Here is a 25144-nt window from a genome sequence, read left to right as displayed (position 1 = left end):
TGGATGAAGTTATATGTTTGAGATTCAGAAGCACCCTGGGGTGGATGATGGATGGATGATTTTATATCATAAATTATGCAGTGACAGTCTGATCCCTTGGGTATATCAACTCTTGGTTTGATATATAATGAAGGTGTTTGGTGGGGTCAGGGTGGTTGATATAGCCCAGGTTTAGTTTAACGAGGGGGAGACTGAGGATGAGATAGAGGGGTGGAGTAGAGAAGTGTATGAGAGTGGGTTTTAAGTTGGGGGGAGGGCAGTGAAATGGCAGGAGACGAGGCGACATGGAGGCAATATGTTTATGGCCACTCCTTACAGGCTTAAGGCATCTGGTGATAGATACCTAGACTATAGAGAGGGTTTACAGTATATTTCAGAGTCGGGTAGACTGGGTATGATACTCATTGGATATATTTTTAATTTTCAGATTGAGAGGTTGTTCTGGTCCACACTGCCATGGAGACATTTAACTGCCAGCCTCTGTTGGACCGGCTGACACTGGTGATGGTGAGGACAGGTGCACTGAGGGAGTTCTGTAAGCGAGACACACCGCTAGGCAAGATCAGGTACCTGCTGGAGGCTCAGGTGCTGTTTGAGGGAGACTACAGGATCAGCATCAGGTGAGATTTGTCTTAGTCTTGACTGTCAAGTGTGTGAGGCATTATTAAACTACGTCACCCACACCTCATCCTTAAGTTACATAAGATAGAGATTATTTGGTGCATTATAAGTTCTTGATCATATTGTATCGTTTAGACTCCAACATGCTTGAATACGTCAGCTTTGGTCGTGTAATGGCAGTGTTCACACTGCTCAGTCTTAGGCAGCCTTACAAGTCATTCCCATGTCCCTAAGATTTTAATCATAAGCCCCTTAAACTTGCATCTTTGTTCCTTACTCTTTGATCCCTACTTAACTACATCATAGGTGGGAAAATAAGAGTTCAGGATGATGATGGTGGTGGTGGTGGTGGTGTTGATGGTAGTGATGATGATGTGATGGTGGTGGTGGTGGTGATATTGATGATAATGATGATGATGGTAGTGATGATGGTGTGATGATGGTGGTGGGTGATGATAGTGATGGTGACAGTATGTATTTTCTGTGTCAGGGAGGAGCTAGAGAACCTGTTGGGTGTGTTGTACGAGCGCTGTGCAGACCACGGCAAGTGTGAGGCGGCTGCGGTTCAGGCAAAGACCAGAGGATCCAAGGTAAACACAACTGCGTCTGTGTTATAAGGGCATTTGAGGAGCTTCAATAAGAAAGACTGACGAAGAGAGTGTATGTGAGTGAGGTGGAGGGGGGAAGAGGGAGGGGGAGGCCGAGGATGAGATGGAGGGACGGGGTGGAGAGGTATATGAGAGAGGGGGGTGTGAGTTGGGAGCAGGGCAGTGAAATGGCAGGGGACAGGGCGACTTGGAGGCGATTTGTTTGTGACCACCCCAAATGGGATTGAGGCGTCTGGCAATAGATAGATAGATAGATAGATTCATTAAGTACTGTAAATCAGAATGTGCCTGAGGGTGAACTGAGACAATGGAGGTCAGACATTTATTTTTTAATTCAGTTTATTTTATCATTTTGTTTTATTTAATTTTGTTTATAGTTATTTTATATTTATTTACGGTATTTATTTTTATTCATGGTGCCTTAAGATTTCCTCCATAGAGCAGAATCATGAAAATAACTTGAGGCAGTGCATGGAGGAAATTCAAAGGGGCCTTATGTCCGTTTTGCTTTGTTTTGTTTTTAAAGGCTCCAACATGCTTGAATGCGTCGGCCTTGGTCACCTAATGGCGGCTCTCCACCCTGCACGATCTATTACAGCCTCCCTGTTCGGTCCCTTAACCCTGAGGTCACACTTAATGATCTCGTCCCATGTCTTTCTCGTCCTCTGTTTTCTCCATTTTGATTTTGATGAGAGTGAGATGGAGGGTGGGAGAGGGAGGGGGAGGCCAAGGATGAGATGGAGGGATGGAGTGGAGAGGTATGTTAGAGAGGGGGATGTGAGCTGGGAGCAAGGCAGTGAAATGATGGGGGACAGGGCACCATAGGGGTGATTTGTTTGTGGCCACCCCTTACAGGATTAAGGCGTTTGGCAATAGATAGTCAGATAGAGGGAAATTTTGGCAGACCTGGAAATACAGCAGATCCTTGTTATATGATGAACTGGTATGCAATGAATCACTTAGTTGATGATGATAAAAAAATCAGGACCATCATAATGTGATAGAATTTTTGTCTATACGATGGTTATGGTCCTGCATGAAGCCACGCTGGTTGATATACGATTGCTGTTTGTGTCTCCACGATTGCCCTCATGCAAGTTGTCAATTTTTTGCTCAGAGATGGTCATTGAACTTATTGGGTGTGTTGGTGTTGGTGGTGGAGCAGTGGTGTGCTGTTGGAATTCAAGCACCAAGTGGGAAAGGAGGTCCAGATGATGATGATTATTTTTATTATTATAATTTTTATGATTTTATTTTCATTCTTATTTATTTATTTATTTTTTTGTTAGCTAGTGGAGTGCCAGGAAGGGAACTCATTACCAGTTTAGGAGAGTTGCAAACTTGTTTTTAGACATCGTTGGGTGGGTTGCCCTGGACCATATACGCATTCCTGCTGAACCTTGTTATATTCAGCTCTGTGTACAATAACTTTTTACGCGGTGATGTGTGTGTGTGTGTGTGTGTGTGTGTGTGTAAGAACTAGGGTGTGGTGTACCCCTTGGAGCTCGTCACATAACATATTCAGGGGGATTACTGAACAAGGCATCCCATGAGATATATGGTATTCATTGCTAGTTTTGAGTCAGATATATTGTTGTATGGTTTATAAAGGCTCCAGCGTGCTTGTATACATCAGCCTTGGTCACCTAATGGCGGTTCTCCATGCTGCTCGATCTCTGGCTGCCTCCCTGTTCAGTTACATCTCTTTTGGCTGTCCATGCTGCTTGATCTCTGGCAGCCTCCCCATTCAGGTATATCTAATTTTGCAGGCCTATATGAAAAAGCAGGACAGTGAGGCGTTGAGGTGTTACAATGAGTGTCTACAGCTGGCCCCACCTGCCTCACCAACGCTGCCCCTCGCCTATGCCAATCGCTCCGCTGTGCTGGTTCAGATGGCCCGGTACAAGGTGAGTCATGAGGATGGTGGTGGTGGTGGTGGTGATTGACATTGGTGGTAGTGTTAGTGATTATTAGTGGTGATGGTGGTGGAGGTGGTGTGATTAATGATTTTGGTGGTGGTGGTGTGATTAATGATTGTGGTGGTGGTGGTGGTGTGATTAATGATTGTGGTGGTGGTGGTGGTGTGAGTAATGATTGTGGTGGTGGTGGTGGTGTGAGTGATGATGAGTTTGGTGGTGATGTGAATGATGATAATGTTAATGATTATGTTAGTACTAGTCATGATGATGGTGATGATAATGACGATGGTGATGATGGTAATGATGATTATGTTGAGTGTACATTTTCTCTCCAGGATGCACTATGCGACCTAGACCGAGCAGAGAGTGTGGGCTATCCCTTGAGTCTGCGTCACAAGGTGTTCATACGACGCGCCAAGTGTCACGCGGCGCTGGGTCAGATTACTCAGGCCAGGGAAGCGTTACAGCTCCTTAGACACCTGGATTTGACACCTGAATGTAGAGGTGAGAGAGAAAGCAGCAGGATATAACAACATCAGAATTTTGAGATATACTGTAGTGTAGTTTTTCGATCTGACAAAAAATCCGTATCCTCTTTCAGCTCACTTGATGGCCAAGGGTAGTCAGATTGGGTGATTTTTTTTTTTTTTCTCAAGAACGGGATGGAACTGGGCAACTGTCACAACTGGAATACTTAGTCATGGATGTGTGAAGTTTGATGAGCCTTAGTTATAAAGTAGGATTGAGTCTTCTTGGTTACTGGTCAAATTTTTCCCCCCAGTCTGACTAACATTTGGCTATTAATTGAACTGAAAAAGGCTAGGGAGTTGCTGTGAGAGGAGATTAAACTGTCTATAGGAATGAGTCTTAGTTATAAGGCAGGAATGAGTCTCCTTGGTTTATAGTCAAATTCATCCTCCAATTTGACTAACATTTGGCCATTACTGAGCTGAAAGGTGTTAGGGAGCTTTGCCAGGCGAGGATAAACAGACTACAGTATTGGAGACACAGTTCTGGCCAATAAAACTAAGGTGTATTATATTTCATGCATCCACAACATAGTATTCAAGTTGTGGGAATTGTCTTGTTGTGTTAAATAATTACAGACTGACACTGGTTCTCCCTCCATCATGTTTTTCCTGCTGTCTGGACCCAGGGACAGTATTCTGCTGTGGTTAGGAGACTTACTAACACCTCTCAATTACTGATTTATTTCTGATTGTACTCTGTTACTACATTCCTGTGTTTTATTTATGCAGTCTGTTCCGATATTGGAGAAACGTAAAAAGCCTGGAAAAGAGGATATTAATGGGTAGTTTAGAAGTCACTAAGGAAGAGGTGCTAGAGAGGCTCCTTACCCGACAAGAATACCATCCTGTCTCACCCTACCCTTGATCAGGACATGAAGGCAGGATAATGAAGATAATAGTAGTAGTTGTTAAACCCCAGGCTTGTCTAGATGTAAACCCAGTGGCCTGCAGGCTGTAGTTGCCCTTTTCCTGTTGTCCACCATCATCCTTTCAGGGGATAGGGAAGGATGTTTGTATAAGTGGGTAGTGAAGCCACCTGATTTGGTGGTGATGATTATGATGGTGGTGGTGATGTCGATGATGGTGATGGTATTGATAATGGTGGTGGTGGTGGTGGTGATGATTATTATGATGGTGGTGGTGATGTCGATGATGGTGATGGTATTGATAATGGTGGTGGTGGTGGTGATGGTGATGGCAGTGGTGGTGATAATGATGATGACAGCTAATAACACATCTCTCTTCGTCCCCAGAAAAGTGCGAGAAAGAGGCGTCAGAGATAGAATCAAGTCTAATTAACCCGCCATCCCCCCCACACCAACCCACCCACGCTGCAAAAGACACCTTAGTTGTGCCAGACCTTGTGTGTGGGGAAAGTACCTCTGTGAAGTACATGACCAGTGCTTTTGAGATGAGGTAACTAACTCTCTTTCACATCCTCCATCCATTCCACTCCTCCCTTCCCTCATCCTCTCCTCTCCTCTCCTCTCCCTCCCTGCCTCATCTCAAAAGCAGCTCTGTGAAGTATGACCATTGCTGTTGAAATGAGGAAAGTAGGTCTATCTCTTGCACCCTCTTTCCTCTCGTCCGTCCGTCCTTCCTCTCTCCTCTCCTCTCCTTTCCTCTGTGTCTCTCCTCTCCTCTCCTCACCTTTCCCCTCTCACTCCCTCCCTCTCTCCTCTCAAAGCTGCTCAGTGAATTATCTGACCAGTGCTTTGAGATGAGGTAACAAGCTCTCTCTTGCTCCCTCCCTCCCTTCCATCCTGACCTTCTTTCATCCTCTCCTTCCCATCTACTTTCCTCTCTCCCTCCATCCCTTCCATCCTTGCCTTCTTCCTTCCACTTCTCCCTCCCTCCCTGGTCTCTCCTCTCTTCTCCACTCCTCTCCTCTCCTCTCCTCCCCTCCTACTCTCATGTCTCCCTCTCCACTCAACCCTCCATGAAGTACTAACTTGACCAGTGTTTTTAATGTAAGGTGGGGAGTTGGTTGTATTTCTTTATTTAATATCATTGGACCCTACCCCACCCCGTCCTTGTGTCGGAAACGAGTTAAAAATGATGATGATATGTGATGATAATGAAGAACAGGATTATATGATGATGATGATGATGATAACGCAATCCATTCTTCCCTACAGAGAGAATGAGAAGTTTGGCCGGCATGTGGTAGCGGTGGAAGACGTGGGGAGAGGGTCAGTGGTGTTTACGGAGAAGCCCTATGCTGTGTTGTTGTTGCCTGATTTGCTCACATCACACTGCCTCACTTGCCTGGCCCCTGCACCTCTACCTCTCCCGTACGTTATCATTTTTATTATTATTATTATTTTATTATTACTATTATTATTATTATTATTATTATTATTAATACTGTATTATTATTATTATGTGTGATTTTATAGTTATTACTATTATGTATTATTATTATTGTTGTAGTATTATGATGATGATGATGATGATGATTATTATTATTAGTTGGTGGTAGGTGATGGCACTCACCATCCACTCACTCAGTGTAGTGCTGCTCTTGGGTGACTGCCCTTTTCTCTCTTCCTTCCGTCTTTTCATCTTTCCTCTTCTGTCTCTCTTTCTTTCATTCTTTCCACTTCACTGAGTGACAAGTCAAATGGTTTCCCGTACACCAGGAAACCATTTACTATGCTGGGTGGTAACTATATACCGTAACCAAATTATGGCGCCTGGTGGTTTAGTGGGTAATTAAGGTGTTCCAGTCGGATTGAGCCGATGCAGGTTTATATCCAAGGGGTGGTATTATTATTATTATTATTATTATTATTATTATTATTATTATTATTTGTAGAAGTAGAGCTGGTGGTAATATTTTTTTTTTTTTTTTTTTTTTTTTTTTTTTTTTTAAATGCATGGAAGAAGGAATCAAAGGCCAGGAGCCCGCAAACCGTTCCTTTTCCGATATACTTGTAATTTTTCAGCTTACTTCACGTAGCTCAGTGGTAGAATAAGGTAATAATCTAGCTCTCCATCCCGTACATAGCACTTTTCTATGACTAGCACAATATTGTTGTGGTATATGCGTAGGAGTAGGTGAGAATGATAGGGCAAAAGAAGGAGTGTGTATTGTGAGTAAAAGATGGAAGGAGAATATAAGAGAGTGTGGATCAGTTGGGTCAAGGATTTTGAGGGGGAGATTGATAGTTGGACTACAAATGTGGGTGACTGTGTGCGTGTATGTGCCAATGCAAGAACGTGCAAGCAGAGTGAGAGAAGAGTTCTGGACAAATGTGGAAGTGTGCATGGAAAAGTTTGAAAGGAATGGGAGTGTGTTTTTGATTGGCGATATAAATGGTAAAGTAGGGAATGTGAAGGTGGATGAAGAAGTTGGTGAGTGGGGTGTGCCTACTGAGATAGATGAGAATGGCAGTGCTTTAGTGGACATTTGTGCTGGGAGGGGGTTGGTGGTACCCAATACCCTCTTCAGGCACAAAATGATCCATAGGTATACATGGCGAGTGATGAGAAGGGTGGGTAGTGAACTGAATGAATGGAAGGCAATGATTGATTATGTGTGTGTGGATGAAAGGATGAGGTGTGTAATGGATGCAAGAGCATATAGAGGTTGGGGGAGTGGACTTTCTGACCACTGCTTGGTGGTGGTGAGAATCAAGGTCCATCTTAAATGGAGAAATAGAAGAAGGGAAGGACAGGAGGAAGTAGTATATGCAAGGAGGTTGGAAAGGTTACAAGAGGATGAGAAAAAGGCAGAATATAAGAGAGAAGTGGAGGAGTGATTGTGTAAATATTGATTGGAGTAGATGGGGGACGTGGAAGGTGTGTGCAAGATATTCACAGAGGAAATTTGTGCAGCATGGGAGGTGGTGTGTGGGGTGAAGAGATGACAAAAGGGGGTGCAAGGAACAACATGGTTGTATGAAGAGGTGAGACAGGCTGTGGCAAGAAGAAAGCATATAATGAATGGATGAGAAGTAGGGGCATGGAAGAAGTTGAGAAACAGAAGAGAGAATATTATGTAGAGAGGAAGAGAGAGGTGAAAAGATTAATAAGAGAGAATAAGAAGAGAGTGGATGAGGAATTTGGAAGGAATTTGAGTGTAAAGTGGAGGGAATGTAAGAAAATGCTCTGGAAAGAGATAAAGAGAGTTAGACAGGGTGGCAATGAAGTTAGTCAGGGAGTGAAAGATAAATGTGGTAGATTACAAGTGGAGAAGGGAGAAGAAGTGAGCAGATGGAGAGAACACTTTAAGGAATTGTTGAACATAGAGGATGGAAGTAATGCGAGTATAAGTGGCTGGGGAATAGCTGGGAGAAGGAGGGATGTGAGAAGACAGGAAGAAATCAGTAGGATGGAAGTCGTGGAAGCAACGAAGAAAGTTAAAATGGGGAAAGCCCCAGGAATTGATGGAGTGCGTGGTGAAATGCTGAAGCATGGGGGAGAGATAGTAGTAGAATGGATGTGGAAGATGTGCAGATTGGCCTGGGAGGAAGGTAGAGTCCCAGATGATTGGAAGTTAGGTATAAATATTCCCTTGTACAAAGGAAAAGGGGAAAAAGAAGTGTGTGGTAATCATAGGGGCATTTGCCCTCTTAGTGTAATAGGAAAGTATGTGGTAGGATACTTACTGACAGAGCTAGGGAAATAACAGAGGAATTAGTTGGAGAAGAACAGGGAGGTTTTAGGAAGGGAAGAGGTTGTGTAGATCAGATCTTCATTCCTAAATCTTTCGTGGAAACGTTTCTAGAGAAGGGAAAGAAAAATTGGAGAAAGCATATGACAGGGTGGATAGACAAGGATTGTGGAAAGTATGAAGAATATATGGAGTAGATGGGAAGTTGTTGAACGCTGTGAAGAGTATGTATGATGGTTCTAAGGCTGCAGTGTGTTTGGATGGTGAACTGAGTGAATATTTCTCTTCGAAGGTTGGGCTGAAACAGGGATGTGTCATGTCTCCTTGGTTGTTCAGTCTGTACATGGATGGGGTAATAAAAGAGGTACAATGTAGGACAGTGGATGTTGGAGTGGCCCTGGTGAGAGAGGGTAGTGTTTGGAAACTCCCTGTACTGGTGTTTTGCAGATGATACTGTGTTGTTAAGTGAAGACGAAGGGGAGCTGCAAGGCTTGGTGGATGAGTTTGGGAGAGTGTGTAAGAAACAGAATCTAAGGGTGAATGTAGGGAAGAGTAAAGTGATGGTCTTTGAGAGGAGTGAAGTCAGTGAATGTACAGTGAGGTTGGATGAGGAGGAAATGGAAAATGTGAGTACGTTTAAGTACTTGGGTGGTGTGATGAGTAAGGATGGAAGTTCGGAGGGTGAAGTGCTTTGATAGGGTACAACAAGGAAGAAAGGTTGCTGGTTCCTTGAAAGCAGTGATAAGAAACGGGGAAGTGAGCATGGAAGTGAAAAAGTTACTACATGACAGTATTGTGATACCAACTTTAACATGTAGAAGTGAAGCTTGGACCTTGTTGGAGGGACGCAAGTCAAGAGTGAGAGCAGTGGAAATGAGTTATTTGAGAGGAGCCTGTGGAGTCATATGGAGAGACTGGCTGACACACGAGGAAGTGATGGAGTGTTGTGGTGTGGATGTGGATGTGATAGGAAGTGTTAGGAGAAACACACTGAGGTGGTTTGGCCATGTGGAAAGGATGGAGAGTGAGAGACTGACAAGGAGAGTGTGAGTGAGGTGGAAGGGGGGAGAGGGAGGGGGAGGCCAAGGATGAGAAGGAGGGATGGAGTGGAGAGGTATATGAGAGAGAGGCATGTGAGCTATGAGCAGGGCAGTAAAAAGGCATGGGACAGAGCAACATGGAGGCAATTTGTTTGTGGCCACCTCTTATGGGATTAAGGCATCTGGCAATAGATAGATAGATAGACCATATTCTAGTGTTCATCTGTTGTTGGAATTGAGATTTGAACATGGAGAGATGGCAGTTTTAGGCCAAGTTAGCTTAACAGTAGTAGTAGTAGTAATAGAACTAGTAGTAGTAGTATAATACTGTAAAGTATATCTGAATAAGTTTGACGGTGGGAAGGCATGTGATATGCCTTCAAGAAGTTAGTGGTTAGATATGTGTGTGAGAAAGAGATAAGTAAATAGGGTGGTGAATAGGGTGTATCTGAATGAGTTTGAAGGTGGGAGAAGGCATGGTTGGCCAAGATGAAAGTGTATATATAGTAATAATTCATCATCATCTGGACCTCTTTTCCCATCCTAGAGCAGGGTGAGGAGTAGCAGTGTCCAGACAGCCCAAGTTTACCCAGTCCAGTGGGCCACACTTTCATTCACTCATCATTCAAGCTCTCAGAATCCTTGCTTTGTCTGGTAACGCTAAGAACATTCACCACATTCTGTAGCTTCACATAAACGTATCCGATAGAGACAATCCAGTCACTGTCCCATCAAAAAGGGGTACCAAATCTTTGGTCATGCACTTCTTACAACATTCATCCAGCCAGCTTTATCTCTTGTCAGTTCCTTAGCCTCACCGACTTCCATACCTCTCTTCCTCACACACTCATCCACCATATCATTCCACCTTCTCCCTTTTCTGCCTCGCCTCCTCCCTCCCTCAGATTCGTTTAGATATACCTTTTTCACCACTCTATTGTTATCCATTCTCTCCACATCACCATACCATCTCAGTACTGTCTCTTCGATTTTGGTGTTCACCGACTTCCTCACTCCTCATCTTCCATGAATCACTTTATTTCGTATCCTGTCCACTCTCTGTACTCCACATACATTCCTCAGCAGTCCCATCTCCACTGCTTTTACTCTTGACTTTTCATTTTCATGCCACATCATAGTCTCACATCCATATGTTAAAGTTGGCACTAACATTCCTTCATGTAAGTAATTCAGTGGTTGGTGGGGGCACTCACCATCCACCCACTCAGTGTACTGCTGCCTTCAGGTGCCTGCCTTTTCCTTTCTTCCTTCTTTCCATCCTTCCTCTTTTGTCCTTCTTTCCTTCATTCTTTTCTCTTCTGCCAGTGGGTGACTACACTGAGTGACAAGTCAATTGCTTTCCTGTACACCAGGAAACCATTTACTATGCTGGGTAACTATATAACCAAATTATGGCACCTGGTGGTTTAGTGGGTAATTAAGGTGTTCCAGTTGGATTGAGGCAATGCAGGTTTATATTCAAGGGGTGGTTGGGGTACATTGCTCACATAATGCCACTCAGGGATGAGTGAGGCTGGTCACTTTCATCTTAAATGTCAGGACCAACTTGCCTAGCCCCGGGCTTCTACACTCCTCATGGGGAAACACTGGATTAGATGATGAATGAATGAATAAAAGTAACTGTAATAGTGGTAGTAACAACAGTAGTAGTAATAGTAATAATAATAATAATGTGTGAGTGAGGCGGAGGGGGAGAGAGGGAGGAGGAGGCCAAGGATGAGATGGAGGGATGGAGTGGAGAGGTGTATGAGAGAGGGGGGTGTGAGTTGGGAGCAGGGCAGTGAAATGGTGGGGGACAGGGTGACGTGGAAGCGATTTGTTTGTGGCCACCCCTTATGGGATTAAGGCATCTGGCAATAGATAGATAGATAATAATAATCAGGTTACTCATTTCTCAGAAGTGCCACTTCCCGAGAAATTCACTAGTTCTGTACATTAAAAAGAAAAAAGAACGGTAAATGAATGTATGAGAAAGAGAGGTATGACAGGCAATGGGACTAGGGAAGCGACAGGGCATTGGGCTGTGGGGAAAAAATTTGTGCAGAGGAGTGGACAGCTGTGGTCAGTAATATTGTCCCATTTTTAGGTTGAAGAAATGTGAAACTCATACACAATATTCTGGAAAGTTGGTTGGGCTCCACCGATAACGTTATTGTGTCTCAGATGTCATTGCTCACTGTCCTGCTGTTTATCATAAGGGTGTGGATTGATGTTACTGACTGCAATAGGTATGAGGTGGGTTGGGCACCTCTTCTCTCCCAGTGAAGTAATGGTTATTGGACTGACTCTTGCTGATGAGTGGTAGGAGGTGTGTAAGTGTGGATGTTTTATGTCCATGAGGTGGAGGCAGGATTTCAGGAACTTGGATGGTGAATGTGTTGCCCATTGTTAGGCAGATCTTTGATAGCTGTCCCATCCTCAAGTGTAATAGGTGTAATCCGTGCGTGAAGCCGTGATGGGGTGTAGTGTACTGCAGTGAGGAGGGAAATAAGGTTCAGAACTATTAAAATCTCTGCCGTGTTTGATAAATGGGTTGTATCAGCTCTGTGCAGATGTAACAGTCTCTGGCAGGCTAAGGAGATGGATTGTATTGTTTGTATTTTTTCTTGGAAGGAACAGTCTTGTGGGATTCTGACCTTTGGTTCCTTCTTCTTTGAAAAAAAAAAAAAAAAAAAAATCCAAGTGTGATAAATGTTGTGATGAGTTGTACTGCAGTGAGGAGGGAAGTAAGCTGCCAAGAATGTAATCTCTCCCCTCCCCTCCCCTCTTCTCTCCCCTCCTCTCCTCTCCTTTCAGCTCTCTCTCTCTCCCCTGCAGGTGTGGTGGGTGCCGCGATGTGGTGTACTGCAGTGAGGAGTGTCGTGTGGAGGGGATGCAAGGCTGTCACCACTACGAGTGCCGCCTCCTACACCTTCTCTCATCCGTCGGCATTGCTCACCTCGCCCTGCGTATACTTCTTGTTGCTGGCTGGAACACTTACGCCAAGATTAGGTGATTGGCAGAGGCAATTTTTTGTCATTTACACCAAGATTAGGTGATTGACAGAAGGTATTTTCACACACCAGGACTAGGTGATTTGCAGAGGGCATTTATTGTCACTTACGCCAAGACTAGGGGATTGGCAGAGGCTGTTTATTGTCACTTACGCCAACATTAGGGGATTGGCATTTATAATCCACCTACGCCGACATTAGGGGACTCGCAGAGGGTATTTATGTTTGGTTAAGAGACCCCCTGGCATTTATTTTTTGGTATTTATCTCTTACAGTAGACTACATTATTTTGCTTGGCATATTTTGTGGATTACCTTTTTGTTTTTGGTGTTGTCGTGGCCCTGGGTTCATCCGCAATGTGAACCCAGTGGAGTGCGGGATGAATTTGCCCTTCTGCAGTCCACCATCGTCCTTTTGGGGGATAGGGAAGTAGGTGAAAGTATCCCTCTTCAGCACCAGACTTGATAGTAAAGGAGAGAGAGAGAGAGAGTGGGGGAGGAGGGTGGGGGGAAAGAGACCATGAGCTTTATTAATTTCCCTCCCATATCCTTCCCACCAGAGACGAGAAGATCGATAAGGGAAGGGTTGCCGGTACTGGTGATGGTGGTGGGTACAATGGGGCTGGACGGGGCGGGGCGGAGGGCAGGTACCGCGCTGTGTACCACCTCATGCCGCACCTGGGCTCCTGCTCACCTGAGGACCAACTGCAGTACTGTCTGGTGGGTTGTGCTGAGGATTCCACGGGTGCATGTTAATATTCCAAGTTAATATTTCACTGCAGCAGGTCAATATTACACTGCAGGTTAATATCACACTGGTGCATGGTAATATTGAGCATAAAGGGGTTAGGTTGGCATCATTGTAATTGCCAGCATTGTTGTCATGTATGGAAGAGTGATGGTGTAATATAATGGCCCAGAGATGAAAATTATACTTGACTTCTCTCACCAGTGGCCTTCTTCATGTCCCCCCCCCCCTCCATCACAGACATCCATAACCCTTGCCAAAATATAAGTAAAGATTTGGTTTATGTGGTGTCATGTATTATTATTATTATTATTATTATTATTATGTTATACCTTTTATATGTCCTTGTCAGCAATATCCGCATATATCCAAGCTAATCCATGGCCTCTCGATCCATCAGGCATCCATAATCCTTGCCAAGACATTATCAGACAAGACAGCCTTCCTGACACATGGAGGTGGTGTCGGGTGGAGCGTTGACAGTCTGGCAGCGGCTCTGATGAGGCACGTGGCACAGCTGGTGTCAAATGCCCACGCCATAACGAGGGTGGAGAGAGTGGCGGCAGGTGCGGATTTATTTGAGGATTTGTGTATGCTTGGTGCTGAGGACGGTTGATTGATTTGGTTTATTGCTCCCTGACACCTCTTCCTAAGTGATTGATTTGGTTTATTGCTCCCTAACGCCTCTTCCTAAGTGATTGATTTGGTTTATTGCTCCCTAACACCTCTTCCTAAGTGATTGATTTGGTTTATTGCTCCCTAACACCTCTTCCTAAGTGATTGATTTGGTTTATTGCTCCCTAACACCTCTTCCTAAGTGATGGATTTGGTTTATTGCTCCCTAACACCTCTTCCTAAGTGATCGATTTGGTTTATTGCTCCCTAACACCTCTTCTTAAGTGATTGATTTGGTTTATTGCTCCCTAACACCTCTTCTTAAGTGATTGATTTGGTTTATTGCTCCCTAACACCTCTTCCTAAGTGATTGATTTGGTTTATAGCTCCCTGACACCCCTTTCTGAATTATTGATTTCATTTATTGCACCTTGTCATCCTCTGCTGTGTTATATAAGGTACCCCTTTTCGTCTTCTTGTGTGGTATACAAATCTACATCTTGTCGTCCTCTGCTGTTTTGTACAAATCCTTGTGTATCACCGTCTGATGCATAAATAATGTATAGAACATTGTTAGTCAGCTGTATTTAAAAATAAATCACTTACAAAGAGGTGTTGGGAGCTTCCATGCCTGATGAGAATATGAGCCTGGTAGGTACTACCGAGGGAGCGTCATTGGGTCAAAAGCTTGGTAGTTAGCCAGACAGAACACTCAGGTGGGGAACTCAACCATATTTACACAGTCAGATTTTTGGCTGAGACTTCTACACTTACAGTACCAGTACATATATCTTCCCAAGTACAATTTGCTACCTGGGGTGGGCTGGACCCATTAGCCTTAGATGGCAGCTGTCCTATTGTATTGGGTATATATGCTCCAACACATGTCGGCCTTGGTCACCTAATGGCGACTGTCTACACTGCTTGATCTCTGGCAGCCTCCCTGTTCAGTCCCTCATATAAGCCCTCCAGTTGTCATCAGCAGGTTAAATAGGCTCTGTATGTACAGTACAATTATAACCAAGGCTGTCAAATACATAAAGTCGTGGTTAACGTGTATTCCAGGCAGTTGTACTTTTGCATGCAGTTGATACTGTAGTGCTTCCACTTTCACATTTTCCATGTTTCTGAAATGTCTCTCACAGCATCGTTAGTTGGGTAAATAGGTCAGGATGAAGATGATTGTGGAATGAGATGTCTTGGTGTTGTTTATGTAGTTGTTGTTGTGACCTGAGGCTCTTCTGGATGTGAACCTGGTGGACTGCAGGCTGAAGTTGCCCTTCTCTCCCCCAGCCAACCGTATACCATTTAGGGCAGTGGTTCTTAAACTTTTTCACCCATAATACAACCAGGTTGAACTCTTTGTCAGCCTGATACCCCCTCTGTTTTGTTTTGTTTTGTTTCGTTTATAAAGGCTCCAACATGCTTGTATGCATTGGCCTTGGTCACCTAATGGCGGCTCTCCATGCTGCTCAATCTCTGGCAGCCTCCTTATTCAGTCTCTTATCCCTGAGGCTACACTTCATGACCTCTCTAATATTATTACTCTCTTCACCTTCAATTTCCTGCAAAAAGAGGCTGGCTATAGTTACCATGGGCTACACCAGTTGTTCATTTTTTTAGGATGCCTTTCTGGTTACCCCCAAGAACCCATTTTGATATCCCCATAAGGTATTGAGGCACTGCTTTAAGAACACCTGGTTTATGGGACAGGGAGGCAGGTAATGGACACAGGTGGCTCTGTCTAGCACTGTAAGGCATATTGAACAGTAATGATGAAGAAGGACAGGAAGATATCAGTATATGTAGACTCTTGAAGTTGGCTCTGTCTTATCTTGTTTTTGTGTTTTCTTGGAGGGAACAAAATGCAGACTTCTGGCCTTTGGTTCCTTCTTCCTTACATTTTCATTCATTCATTCATCTAATCCTGTGTTGCCTCATGAGGAGCATAGGAACCCAGGGTTAGGCAAGTTGGTCCTGACATTTAAGATGAGAGTGACCAGCCACACTCATCCCTGAGTGGCATTACGCATGCAGTAAACCCCAACCATTCCTTGGATATAAACCTGCACCGCCTCTATCCGATTGGAGAGCTTTAAATTACCCACTAAACTAACAGATGCCATAATTTTTACCACCCAGCATAGTAAATGGTGTCCTGGTGTACAGGAAACCATTTGGCTTGTCACTCAGTGTAGAGTCACCTACAGGTAGAAGGAAGAGGAAAAAGTGAAGGAAAGAAAGACCAGAGGAAGGATGAGAGGAAAGGGCAGTCACCTGAGAGCAGCACTACATCGAATGAGGGGATGGCGAGCATACATTAAATAATAATAATAATAAGAAGAGCATCAGCAACAACATATAAATTTAACTTGCCTGGGTATGTTTCTGTCTACACAGAGGGCCAAGGCAGCCTGGGGAAGAGGCTGGAGGAGGTGCAGCAGAGGAGGGTGGCGTCTGCTATTTACCCGACAGCCAGCCTAATGAACCACTCCTGTAAACCCAATATTATTAACAGGTGATTGCTTGCTGTTGGTGTGGGACGGCCATGTTAGCTGGAGAGGGAGTATTTGAGTGAGGGGGGAAGGGGAAACCATGGATGAGGTGGAAGTATAGAGAGAATGGAGAATGAGGGATTTACTACAAGAATGTATTTCAGTGAGGTGCAGTGAAGAGAGGAAGAGGGAGAATAAGGATGAGATGGAGGGTTGGGGTGTAGGAAAGGAGGGTGACGTCTGCAAACTACCCAACAGCCAGTCAGGTGCCCCAGTGTTGTCAGCGTGTGATTTATTGCTCTTGATTTTGGTATGGCCATGTTGAGTTATGTGGAGAGACAAACAGACAGACGAGGAAATGAAGGAGCATTGTATTGTTGATGTGGATGTGCTGGAAAGTGTAAGAAGTGGTGTGGAGAGAATGGAGAATGAGGGATTGACTGGGGCAGTGTATATGAGCGAGGTGGAAGAGTAGAGGGAGAGGGGGAGGCCAAGGATGAGGTGGAGGGATTGCATGGAGAGATATGAGAGGGAGGTGTGATTTGGAGGTGGGGGGAGGGGGGCAGCTTAATGTTAAATATGACATGAATGCAGTTTGTTTGTGGCTGTCCCCTACAGGATTAAGGTGTCTGGCTATGGATAAGCTAGATAGGTAGATAGGATAATGAGTCTTACATGCATTCACTCACCGTTAATTAAAGCTTTTCCAGTCACACCATCATACCTTATTTTTTCAGCTTCATTGGAGACATGTTGGTAATCCGCACCATAGAGGATGTGAAGGCGGGGGACCAGATCTTCAATTGTTATGGTGAGTTTCATATTCAGTTAGGGATGATCTCTGTTCCATTTTATTTTATTTACTTTTTTTTTTTAATATGGTATCAGTTCATCTTTCACTCCAGATACTGTACACTCTGCTTTCTGTGATTGTTTCCGGACACATAAATTTAGCAACCGTAATGGACCAATAGCGCTTATGTCTCATAGTCCTTCTAAGTTTTTAATTCTGATGAAGCAAGCTGTTCTGAATCAGACTTCACTCCCATAACCAAACCTAATGGACTTAACTGCAAACTCATCTAGATTTTACATAACTTAGGCTATCCTGCCCTAACCTAACCTAGCTGACAATACTGTATCAGCCACCCACGGCCAACCAAATTTTGCCTCACGTGCCATGATAAAACCAGACCTAACCCTGCCCAGCCCAGCCATACTAAACCTTCACAGCACTGCACACCATATCAAATCAAATTCACCCTACTGTTCCACTGCAGGTCCACACTACTGCCGCCAGACCCGAGAAGAGAGACAAGAGGCACTAAAACAACAGTACTTCTTTACCTGCAAGTGTCCTCCCTGTACCCAGCCACAGTACATGAGGAAGGAGGTGGGGTTGCTGGTACACTAAGTTTGTACTACATTACTGTACTTTAGGCCTAGTGTAGGAGAGGGAGGTCTTCGTGTGGTGGCACTGATATAACTGGGGGTTGCCACTGCCTGGTTATGCAAATGTTCTTCCTTTGGGGGGACTGTAGAGCCAAGCATTTCTGGTTATATCACCGCCATGTTAGGAAGGCAAGGGTTACTACTTTGGAACAGGATAATTAACCAGTCATCTCTGCCTCACTTAGAATATTTCCAAAAAAGTATTATTGCTGAAGTTATGGATGTTTGTGATATAACTTTCATAAACTACAAGTTATTCCTGTGAACTGCAAATAAGACTGCACAACATGGCTTGTTGTGATGGTTGGTTCATTAGAGAAGTGACCCGGTGGACTGCTGGCTGAAATTGTCTTTCTGCAGGTCACCATCCTCTTTTGTTGGATGAGGAGGGAGTCTGGGGGTATTTGTGTTACCAGGTGCAGAGTTACCTACTTATATCTCCTCTAGCAGTAGTGCTGACTGTTATAGTGTGTTCACTCAGGCCATTTCAGCTCAGTTTATGACCAAGTGTAGTCAGGTTGGAGGGTTGATTTGATTTGTAACCAAGGAGACTCATTCCTAACTTGGCAAAGATCCCTAACCCTTTTCAGCTCAGGTGATGGCCAAGTGTAGAGTGGAGGGTTAATTTGACTTGTAACCAAGGAGACTCATTCCTAATCCTGTCAGCTCAGTTGATGGCCAAGTGTAGAGTGGAGGGTTAATTTGACTTGTAACCAAGGAGACTCATTCCTAATCCCTGTCAGCTCAGTTGATGGCCAGATGTAGTCAGATTGGAGGGTTGATTTGACTTAACTAAGATGACTCGTTTTTACCTCAAACCTGAGGCTTATTGAATTTTCTGTAACCAACAACATAGCATTCATGCAGTAAGAGTGGCCCAGTTCCCTCAGGTGAGAACATAACAAGACCTGTATTGTTTAAGGAAGCTCCCTAACACCTCTTCCTTAGCAATTTATTTTTGGGTATAGCTAGTTCTGTATATTTAGTTTTGGGTATTGGCAGGTTGATTTAATTTTGTTTATTATTCTTGAAGTCCATGGCAATGTTAGAATGATTTAAATGACTCAGAGGAGAATAGCAAGGTGTAATAAGCAAAATAAATTGCTTAGGAAGAGGTGTTAGGGAGCTTCCGTAACCGAAGAGGATATGGAATGAGCTGTAGTAGTTTAAGTAGACAAGGGGTAGATAGATAGGTAGATAGACAGAGTAAAGCTGAAAGGAAAGTACAGTAAATAGACATTGGATTCATTTAACCAGTTTTACAGGCTGTGTGGAATGGCATACAGTGCGAGTCATGTGGAGGGGTGGCATCCTGGGTTGGGGGAGACGAGAATGGAGGGGAGGAGGACCTGGAGAGAAGTGGAGGAGACCCGGAGAGAGGAGGAGAGGAGCGGCGGAGTGCGTTGTTCTGTATACACTGCCACAAGTTACAGGGACCGTCGGCCTTCCTGTCACAAGTTACAGCTAAAGTGTCGTCACTGCTCGAAGCTGGTGAGGATGGGTGGTGGTCAGGGGGTTAGTTGTCTGCTGTCTGCATGAACTTGATTCCAGTCCTGGCCTGGAGAAAAGAATAGTGTCTATCCATCTGTCTCTCTCTATTTGCTTATCAGTCTAGGTTTTGTGTGTGTGTGGGTGTGTGTTTGTGTGTGAGAGAGGGAGAGTTATCTGTATCTGTCAAATTAGGCTTGTGTGTGTGTGTGTGTGTGTGTGTGTGTGTGTGTGTGAGGGAGGGAGGGAGAACTAAATTGGATAGGGATAGCCAGAACCCCCTATTTCTACTTTCAGGTGATGCAGCACTGAAGCGAGGTGATGCGGGCCAGGCGGTGGAGTTGTTTAGAGCCGGTGTGGGCGCTGGTGCTGGAGTGTATCAGAGGGGCAGTGCAACCATGGTGAGGCTGAGGGATAGGTTTGCGGCTGCCCTCGCTGCCCATGGTATGTTTATACTGTGTCGGGTTGGGTTGATACAAGTGTTCATTCTTATTTTTTATTTATTATTGTTATTACTGGGACTACTACTACAAATTATTATTGTTATTATTATTATTATTATTATTTATTTATTTATTTTTATTTTTTCAAAAAGTTGTTTCACATTTAAATCTTCGGCTCTTTTTTTTTGGTTCGTACATATCTTGGTCATGAACTTAGATATGTACAATACATCACATGGAGCAGCATTGTCAGGATCCACACACACACACACACACACACACACACACACACACACACACACACACACACACACACACACACACACACACACACAGCCTCTGCCATCAGTCTGCCCTCCCTTCGACTCACAGCACCCTTTCGCCATCCCACAGGGGAGTACGTGGAGTGCTGTGATGAGGTGCGTGAGTGCGTTGGGCTGACTGAGACCCGCTACGGCCCACACAGTGTTGAGTTGGCACACGAACTGCTCAAGTTTACTGACGTCCTGGCACTGGCTGCTGCTGCTTGTGAGAACCCAGCAAAGTAGGTGTTTGTGTGGTGAGGAAGAAGTTATTACACACACACACAATCACACACACACACACACACACACACACACACACACACACACACACACACACACACACACACACACACACATACACACACACACACACACACACACACACACACACACACACATTCTCTCTCTCTCTCTCTCTGTAAGTAGGTGTTTGAGTAGTGGGGACATGTTGACAGCTGGGTATTTCTTTCTAGTCTTACTTACCATCTTTCCAGATGCCTTAATCTTGTAAGGGTTGGCCACAAACAAATTGACTCCATGTCACCCTGTCACGTGCCATTTAGCTGCCTTCTCCCCAAATCAGTTTATTGACATCACACTTTCTCATAATTTTTTACCAACACAGTAGAAAAAAAAAAAAAACAGAGAGAGAGAGAGAGAGAGAGAGAAAGAAAATGTCAGTAATAGAATTAGTTCCATTTGCCTATTTCCTTTTCATAGGTGCTGTGATTTTATATATAGTTTGATTTGCAAAATGGCAGGGGACAGGGAGGCCTGGAGGCAATGTGTTTTTGGCCACCCGTTATGGGATTAAGGCATCCGGCTATAGTCAGATAGATTTTCATCCCACTCTCTAATTCCCAGGTATGACGAAGAGCTGAAGGCAGTGCGGAAAAGAGTGGATGGCATCTTTACCCTTAATTATGGCCCCCAGTGGAAGGTGTATCTGGCCACTGAATAAGAATGGAAACTTGAACTGCAGTGACATGGTATAAATAAGGATTGAAAGCAGTATATATTTTCTAGGTGGCTCCCCCCCCAGAATATAATCCTTTTGCAGTTTCTTTCAAATATCTCAGTGGCAGAGTAAGCATACTGTGGCTTGACTTCCTACCTGTAGATCCATTTTGTATTGTATTGTTTCTAAGGCTCCAGCGTACTTGCATGTGTTAACCTTCATTGCTAAATGGCAGCTCTCCATGCTGCTTAATCTCTAGCAGCCTCCCTGTTTAGTTCCCTAATCCCTGGGGCCACACTATGGCCTCGTCCCAAGTCTTTTTCGGTCTGCTTCTTGCAACCCTACCCCTGACGTTCACACTTCTCACCCTCTGCACACAATTGTCTTCATCCTTCCAGCATTCCCAAACCATCTCAGTCTACCCCTCCTGATCACTACACCAACACATTCCAGCCCCATCTATATCTATATATATTTATTGACAGTATCTAATAATCATATTAGTCTCCATTGGGTATAGAAGCATTCCTTGGTTCTGCTACTGTATATGCACAATAGACTGTTGTTGCTCTCTCTACCATGCTTCATTACTCTTTCTTTACACGCTTTGAGCCACTAGCAAGCCATGCCAGTGTAACATAGTGTGTCGAGTTTTGTTTCATATGTTGTGTAACTTGGTGCTTTGTTGTTTTTACTCAAACTGACTTACAGTCAGACCCCTACTTACGAAGGATCGACTTACGAAAAATCTGCAGATACAAAAAATAATTTTCAGAGTTACAAAAAATATAAAAAACGTAATTTAGCGATTCAGACCACACGCCAAGCACAAGTTGGTGGTCCACGACAGATGGCGACGGTGCGCTCCCGCCTTCCCCCTGCTCGGAAGCCCAGAGCATTGTTGTTTTCAATACAAGTAACATCAGCTGTGATTTTCGTCATTTAGATTTGATTATTTCCCCCAACATGTCTCAGAAATGGAAAAGTTGTGAGAGTGATGGTGGTGGTAGCAACAGAAAACAGCAGCAGTTACAACGGGAACCAAAGTGGACATAATTAAGAGAGAGGGGAGAAGCTGAATGATGTGGCAGGTGTGATTACACTGAATCCCTTGACAGTAGGAACTGTGTGTGTGTGTGTGTGGTAGGTCAGTCATCTCAAGGAAGGATGGGGTCAGGTGAAGACTCTTACAAGGAGGTGAGGTGATAGTGTAATTACAGTTCGGGGAAGGGTAGGGGATAAGTGGAGGAGTGGAGACAATAATGGGCTTTAATGTGGTTGAGAGAGAGAGGATAGCACAGAAGTAGGTATGGAGTAGAAAGGCGATGGTGTAGAGTGAAAGAACTTTGTGTTGTTAGTAATCGTGGGGTTAGGGTTGGGTTGGACAGGTACGTGTGCTGAAGGGTGAGAGGGCTTCAGACAAAGAAAAAAAAAATGGGAGAAATGGAGTTCCCCCGAGCTAAGCCCTGTATTGGACTATATAGCCCCGCTAGGGTTACAGGAGGGAGCTGCCCCTCCCGGCACGGCAGCCCAGGCGAGGCTCGAACTTGCAATCCCCCAATCACAAGTCCAGCGCGCTACCACTGTGCTACTGCGCCCCCCTTCAGACAAAGAGATAGAGGTGGGGGAGGCACAGGGTGGTCATTATAACTGGTGCAAATTGTGTGATGAGGGAACAGCAATACTCAAGAGTTTTTACATATAGGTAACTTCAATGCAGTAACTGTGAACAGATTTTGTGATGACCGTAGTGATTTGTTGACGACTCGGGATCAGGAGTTTGACTCCTACAATATGCGATGGGTTTACATGTTGATATTAATCCAGTAGTTGAGTCCATGTAAACTTTTCATACAAATTATACTGCTTGGTTGACGTACTTCTCATTTAAAAGCATAAATAAATGCGAAGTTCATGGTCAGAGTTCACTGTTCGTGGGCTTTGATGCATTGCCAGTGGCATTTCCTGAAGAATTTCTTGTGTTTGGGGAAAAATATGTTCATGTGTTTGGGGAAAAATATGTGGTCTCCCGAACCTAACCCCCAGTTTTACATGTAAATATTTGTAACCACATAACACGAAATTGATTTAACACGAGGTTCCACATAACCTGTGTCGTGTTATACATAGACTGCACTTTATATACCGGTATAAATATATCACAGTCATTGAATTTATTCTTGTTTATATTAGCCATACATGCATGAAATCTTGGTGAATGATATAAAAGTGTCTGTAGATAAAAGATGGACTTGTGAACTTACAAAAGACCTTCAGGAATCAATTATTTTTGTAAGTCGTGGACGGCCTGTATTTTGTTTTTACCCCTTACCCTGCTCCTCCGTGTTACATAAATCTTTCTAATTTCGCCATACCCTGCGTAGATAATATGCAAAGTATACTGTATTCACCTGCTGTGTCCAAAAATAAATCACTAAGGAAGAGGTGCTAGGGAGCTTCCTAAACGTACAAGAATTCAGGCCTTTGTGATAGTCTACCCGTGTTCTTCAAATATGATGTGATCTGTTTGTGATTCGTGATTATTGGGTGAATATTACTGGTATTTCAGGTGGTGTGAATTTCTGTCTGTCTGTCTGTTGCCTTACACCTCAGTTCTGTAAGGGGTAGCCACAAACAAATGGCCTCCATGTTGCCCTGTCCCCCACCATTTCACTGCCCTCCCCAGCTTACACCCATCCCTCTGCTACCTCTCCACTCCATCTGTCCATCTTATCCTCAGCCTCCCCTTCCCTCTCCCCCCCTCTAACTCACTCACATGCACTCTCCTCATTAATCTCTTGTTGTCCATCCTCTCCACATGGCCAAACCACCTCAGTGAAGTTGAAAATGATAAATTATGCATTTTTAGTGGTGTGGTTGTTGACTATACTCTTTTCATTTTAACTTGGTCCAGGTTTTGGTTCCTATAATTTTTATCAATTATTTATAAAGGGTCCAACATGCATGCGTCAGCCTTGGTCACCTAATGGCGGCTCTCCACGCTGCTTAATCTCTGGCAGCCTCTGTGATCGTTCCCTTATCCCTGAGGTCAAACACGATGATCTCATCCCAGGTCTTTTTTTTTTAGGCCTGGCTCTTTGTAGCTTATTACAAGTACCTCAAGTGACAAAATCAATCTCTCTCTCTCTCTCTCTCAATATATTCACTTTCTACTAAGGATTCATGTTCGTTTTTCAACAGTTCTTTTATAGTTTCTCCGAGCATCACGTTCACAGAGAAATCCCTCTGTGCTGTACCCTTCAAATAGATGTAGTACAGTAATTGGGAGGGGGGGGAGGGGGTGTCTGATCTGGTAAACCTGATAGTCCCTGATAGTCCCTTATATCTGATGGTTCCCCTGAGGTTGGATTTCAGGCACGTGTTTGAAAATAAATGGGTACAGCTGCATATTCTTGTACTTAAAATGTAAACTATACCCATTTTATACTAATCTGGCCCATAATTTCACCCTCTTGCTGCTTTTTTCACATCCTTGTCACAGCACTTCTTCATGACTAGTACAGTATTATTATATTGTGTCATTACAACTCAGTAATCATGATGGGGAGAGGGCAATGTCAGGCCAGGTTGGAGTACAAAGGTTAGGAAACACATGGACTGCCACCCACTGCACCCCATTTAACGGACACTGTTTGTTATGGCTGATGGAAGTTTAGTGGCGTTTGTAGTGTCCATAAAATCCTGTATGTGTCTATTGAGGTCTGTTAAATCGAGGGTCTACTGGTTTTGTGTGGGTGGTGTTAGTGTGGTGGTTATGTTGTGCGATAGGCTGGGTTGTGATGATGATGATGGTGGTGATGCACATGTATTTAGTTAAAGTATGGGATAGAGAGGTGTTGTGGTGTGGAACTAGTGTTATTTAGATGGTTATAGTGTAGGACAGGCTGGGTATACTGGTGGATAGGTGTAGTGGTACCGGTATTAGCGTTTTGTAGTGGTGGGGAGTTGATGTTGGTGGTGTAGGTAGGCGTTGTGGTGTAGAATTGGTGTTTTGTAGTGGTGTGGAATTGGTGTTATGTAGTGGTGTGGGTGGGTGTAGTGTGGAATTGGTGTTATGTAATGGTGTTAGTGGTGTGGGTGGGTGTAGTGGTGTGGTATGAGTGCTATGCAGGTGGTGTTAGTGTGGTGGTTGCGTTGTGGGATGAGCTGGGGTTTTGTGGGATGGGTGTAGTCACTGGTGCCCATCCCACCTGAAGCAGCACCACCAGGTATGTTGCTACGAAGGTCCCTATCTGAAATGAGGAACAGAAGGGGTGATCAGTCTCTCTCT

At 44.2% G+C, this 25144-nt stretch overlaps 1 protein-coding gene across 1 annotated transcript; it reads left to right on the top strand.

Moving 5' to 3' along the window:
- The first annotated feature begins 456 nt into the window (after positions 1 to 456).
- On the top strand, positions 457 to 20881 carry LOC145395196 (protein-lysine N-methyltransferase SMYD4-like). The gene is made up of 16 exons (XM_080268884.1): positions 457 to 620; positions 1112 to 1211; positions 2999 to 3136; positions 3484 to 3652; positions 4932 to 5094; positions 5817 to 5972; positions 12175 to 12348; positions 12910 to 13069; positions 13498 to 13663; positions 16113 to 16230; positions 16945 to 17018; positions 17488 to 17600; positions 18925 to 19150; positions 19445 to 19591; positions 19984 to 20134; positions 20760 to 20881. Exons 1-16 carry the CDS (start codon positions 457 to 459, stop codon positions 20854 to 20856), a joined length of 2316 nt encoding a protein of 771 aa, XP_080125010.1. The 3' UTR covers positions 20857 to 20881.
- Positions 20882 to 25144: the final 4263 nt, after the last annotated feature.

Source organism: Coenobita brevimanus, chromosome 30 (genome assembly GCF_032717465.1).
Source record: "Coenobita brevimanus isolate Jiangsu-jjx chromosome 30, ASM3271746v2, whole genome shotgun sequence".
Taxonomy (NCBI): Eukaryota; Metazoa; Arthropoda; class Malacostraca; order Decapoda; family Coenobitidae; genus Coenobita; species Coenobita brevimanus.
The sequence above is the reverse complement of the archived record's forward strand: the minus strand, read 5'-3'. Positions and strand labels throughout refer to the sequence as shown.

Bases quoted from the DNA above. Each gene is read 5' to 3' on its own strand.
- LOC145395196 (XM_080268884.1), top strand. From the start codon at position 457: ATGGAGACATTTAACTGCCAGCCTCTGTTGGACCGGCTGACACTGGTG. The intron at 621-1,111 runs GTGAGATTTGTC...TTTCTGTGTCAG, and splicing joins GACTACAGGATCAGCATCAG to GGAGGAGCTAGAGAACCTGT. The intron at 12,349-12,909 runs GTGATTGGCAGA...CCTTCCCACCAG, and splicing joins AACACTTACGCCAAGATTAG to AGACGAGAAGATCGATAAGG.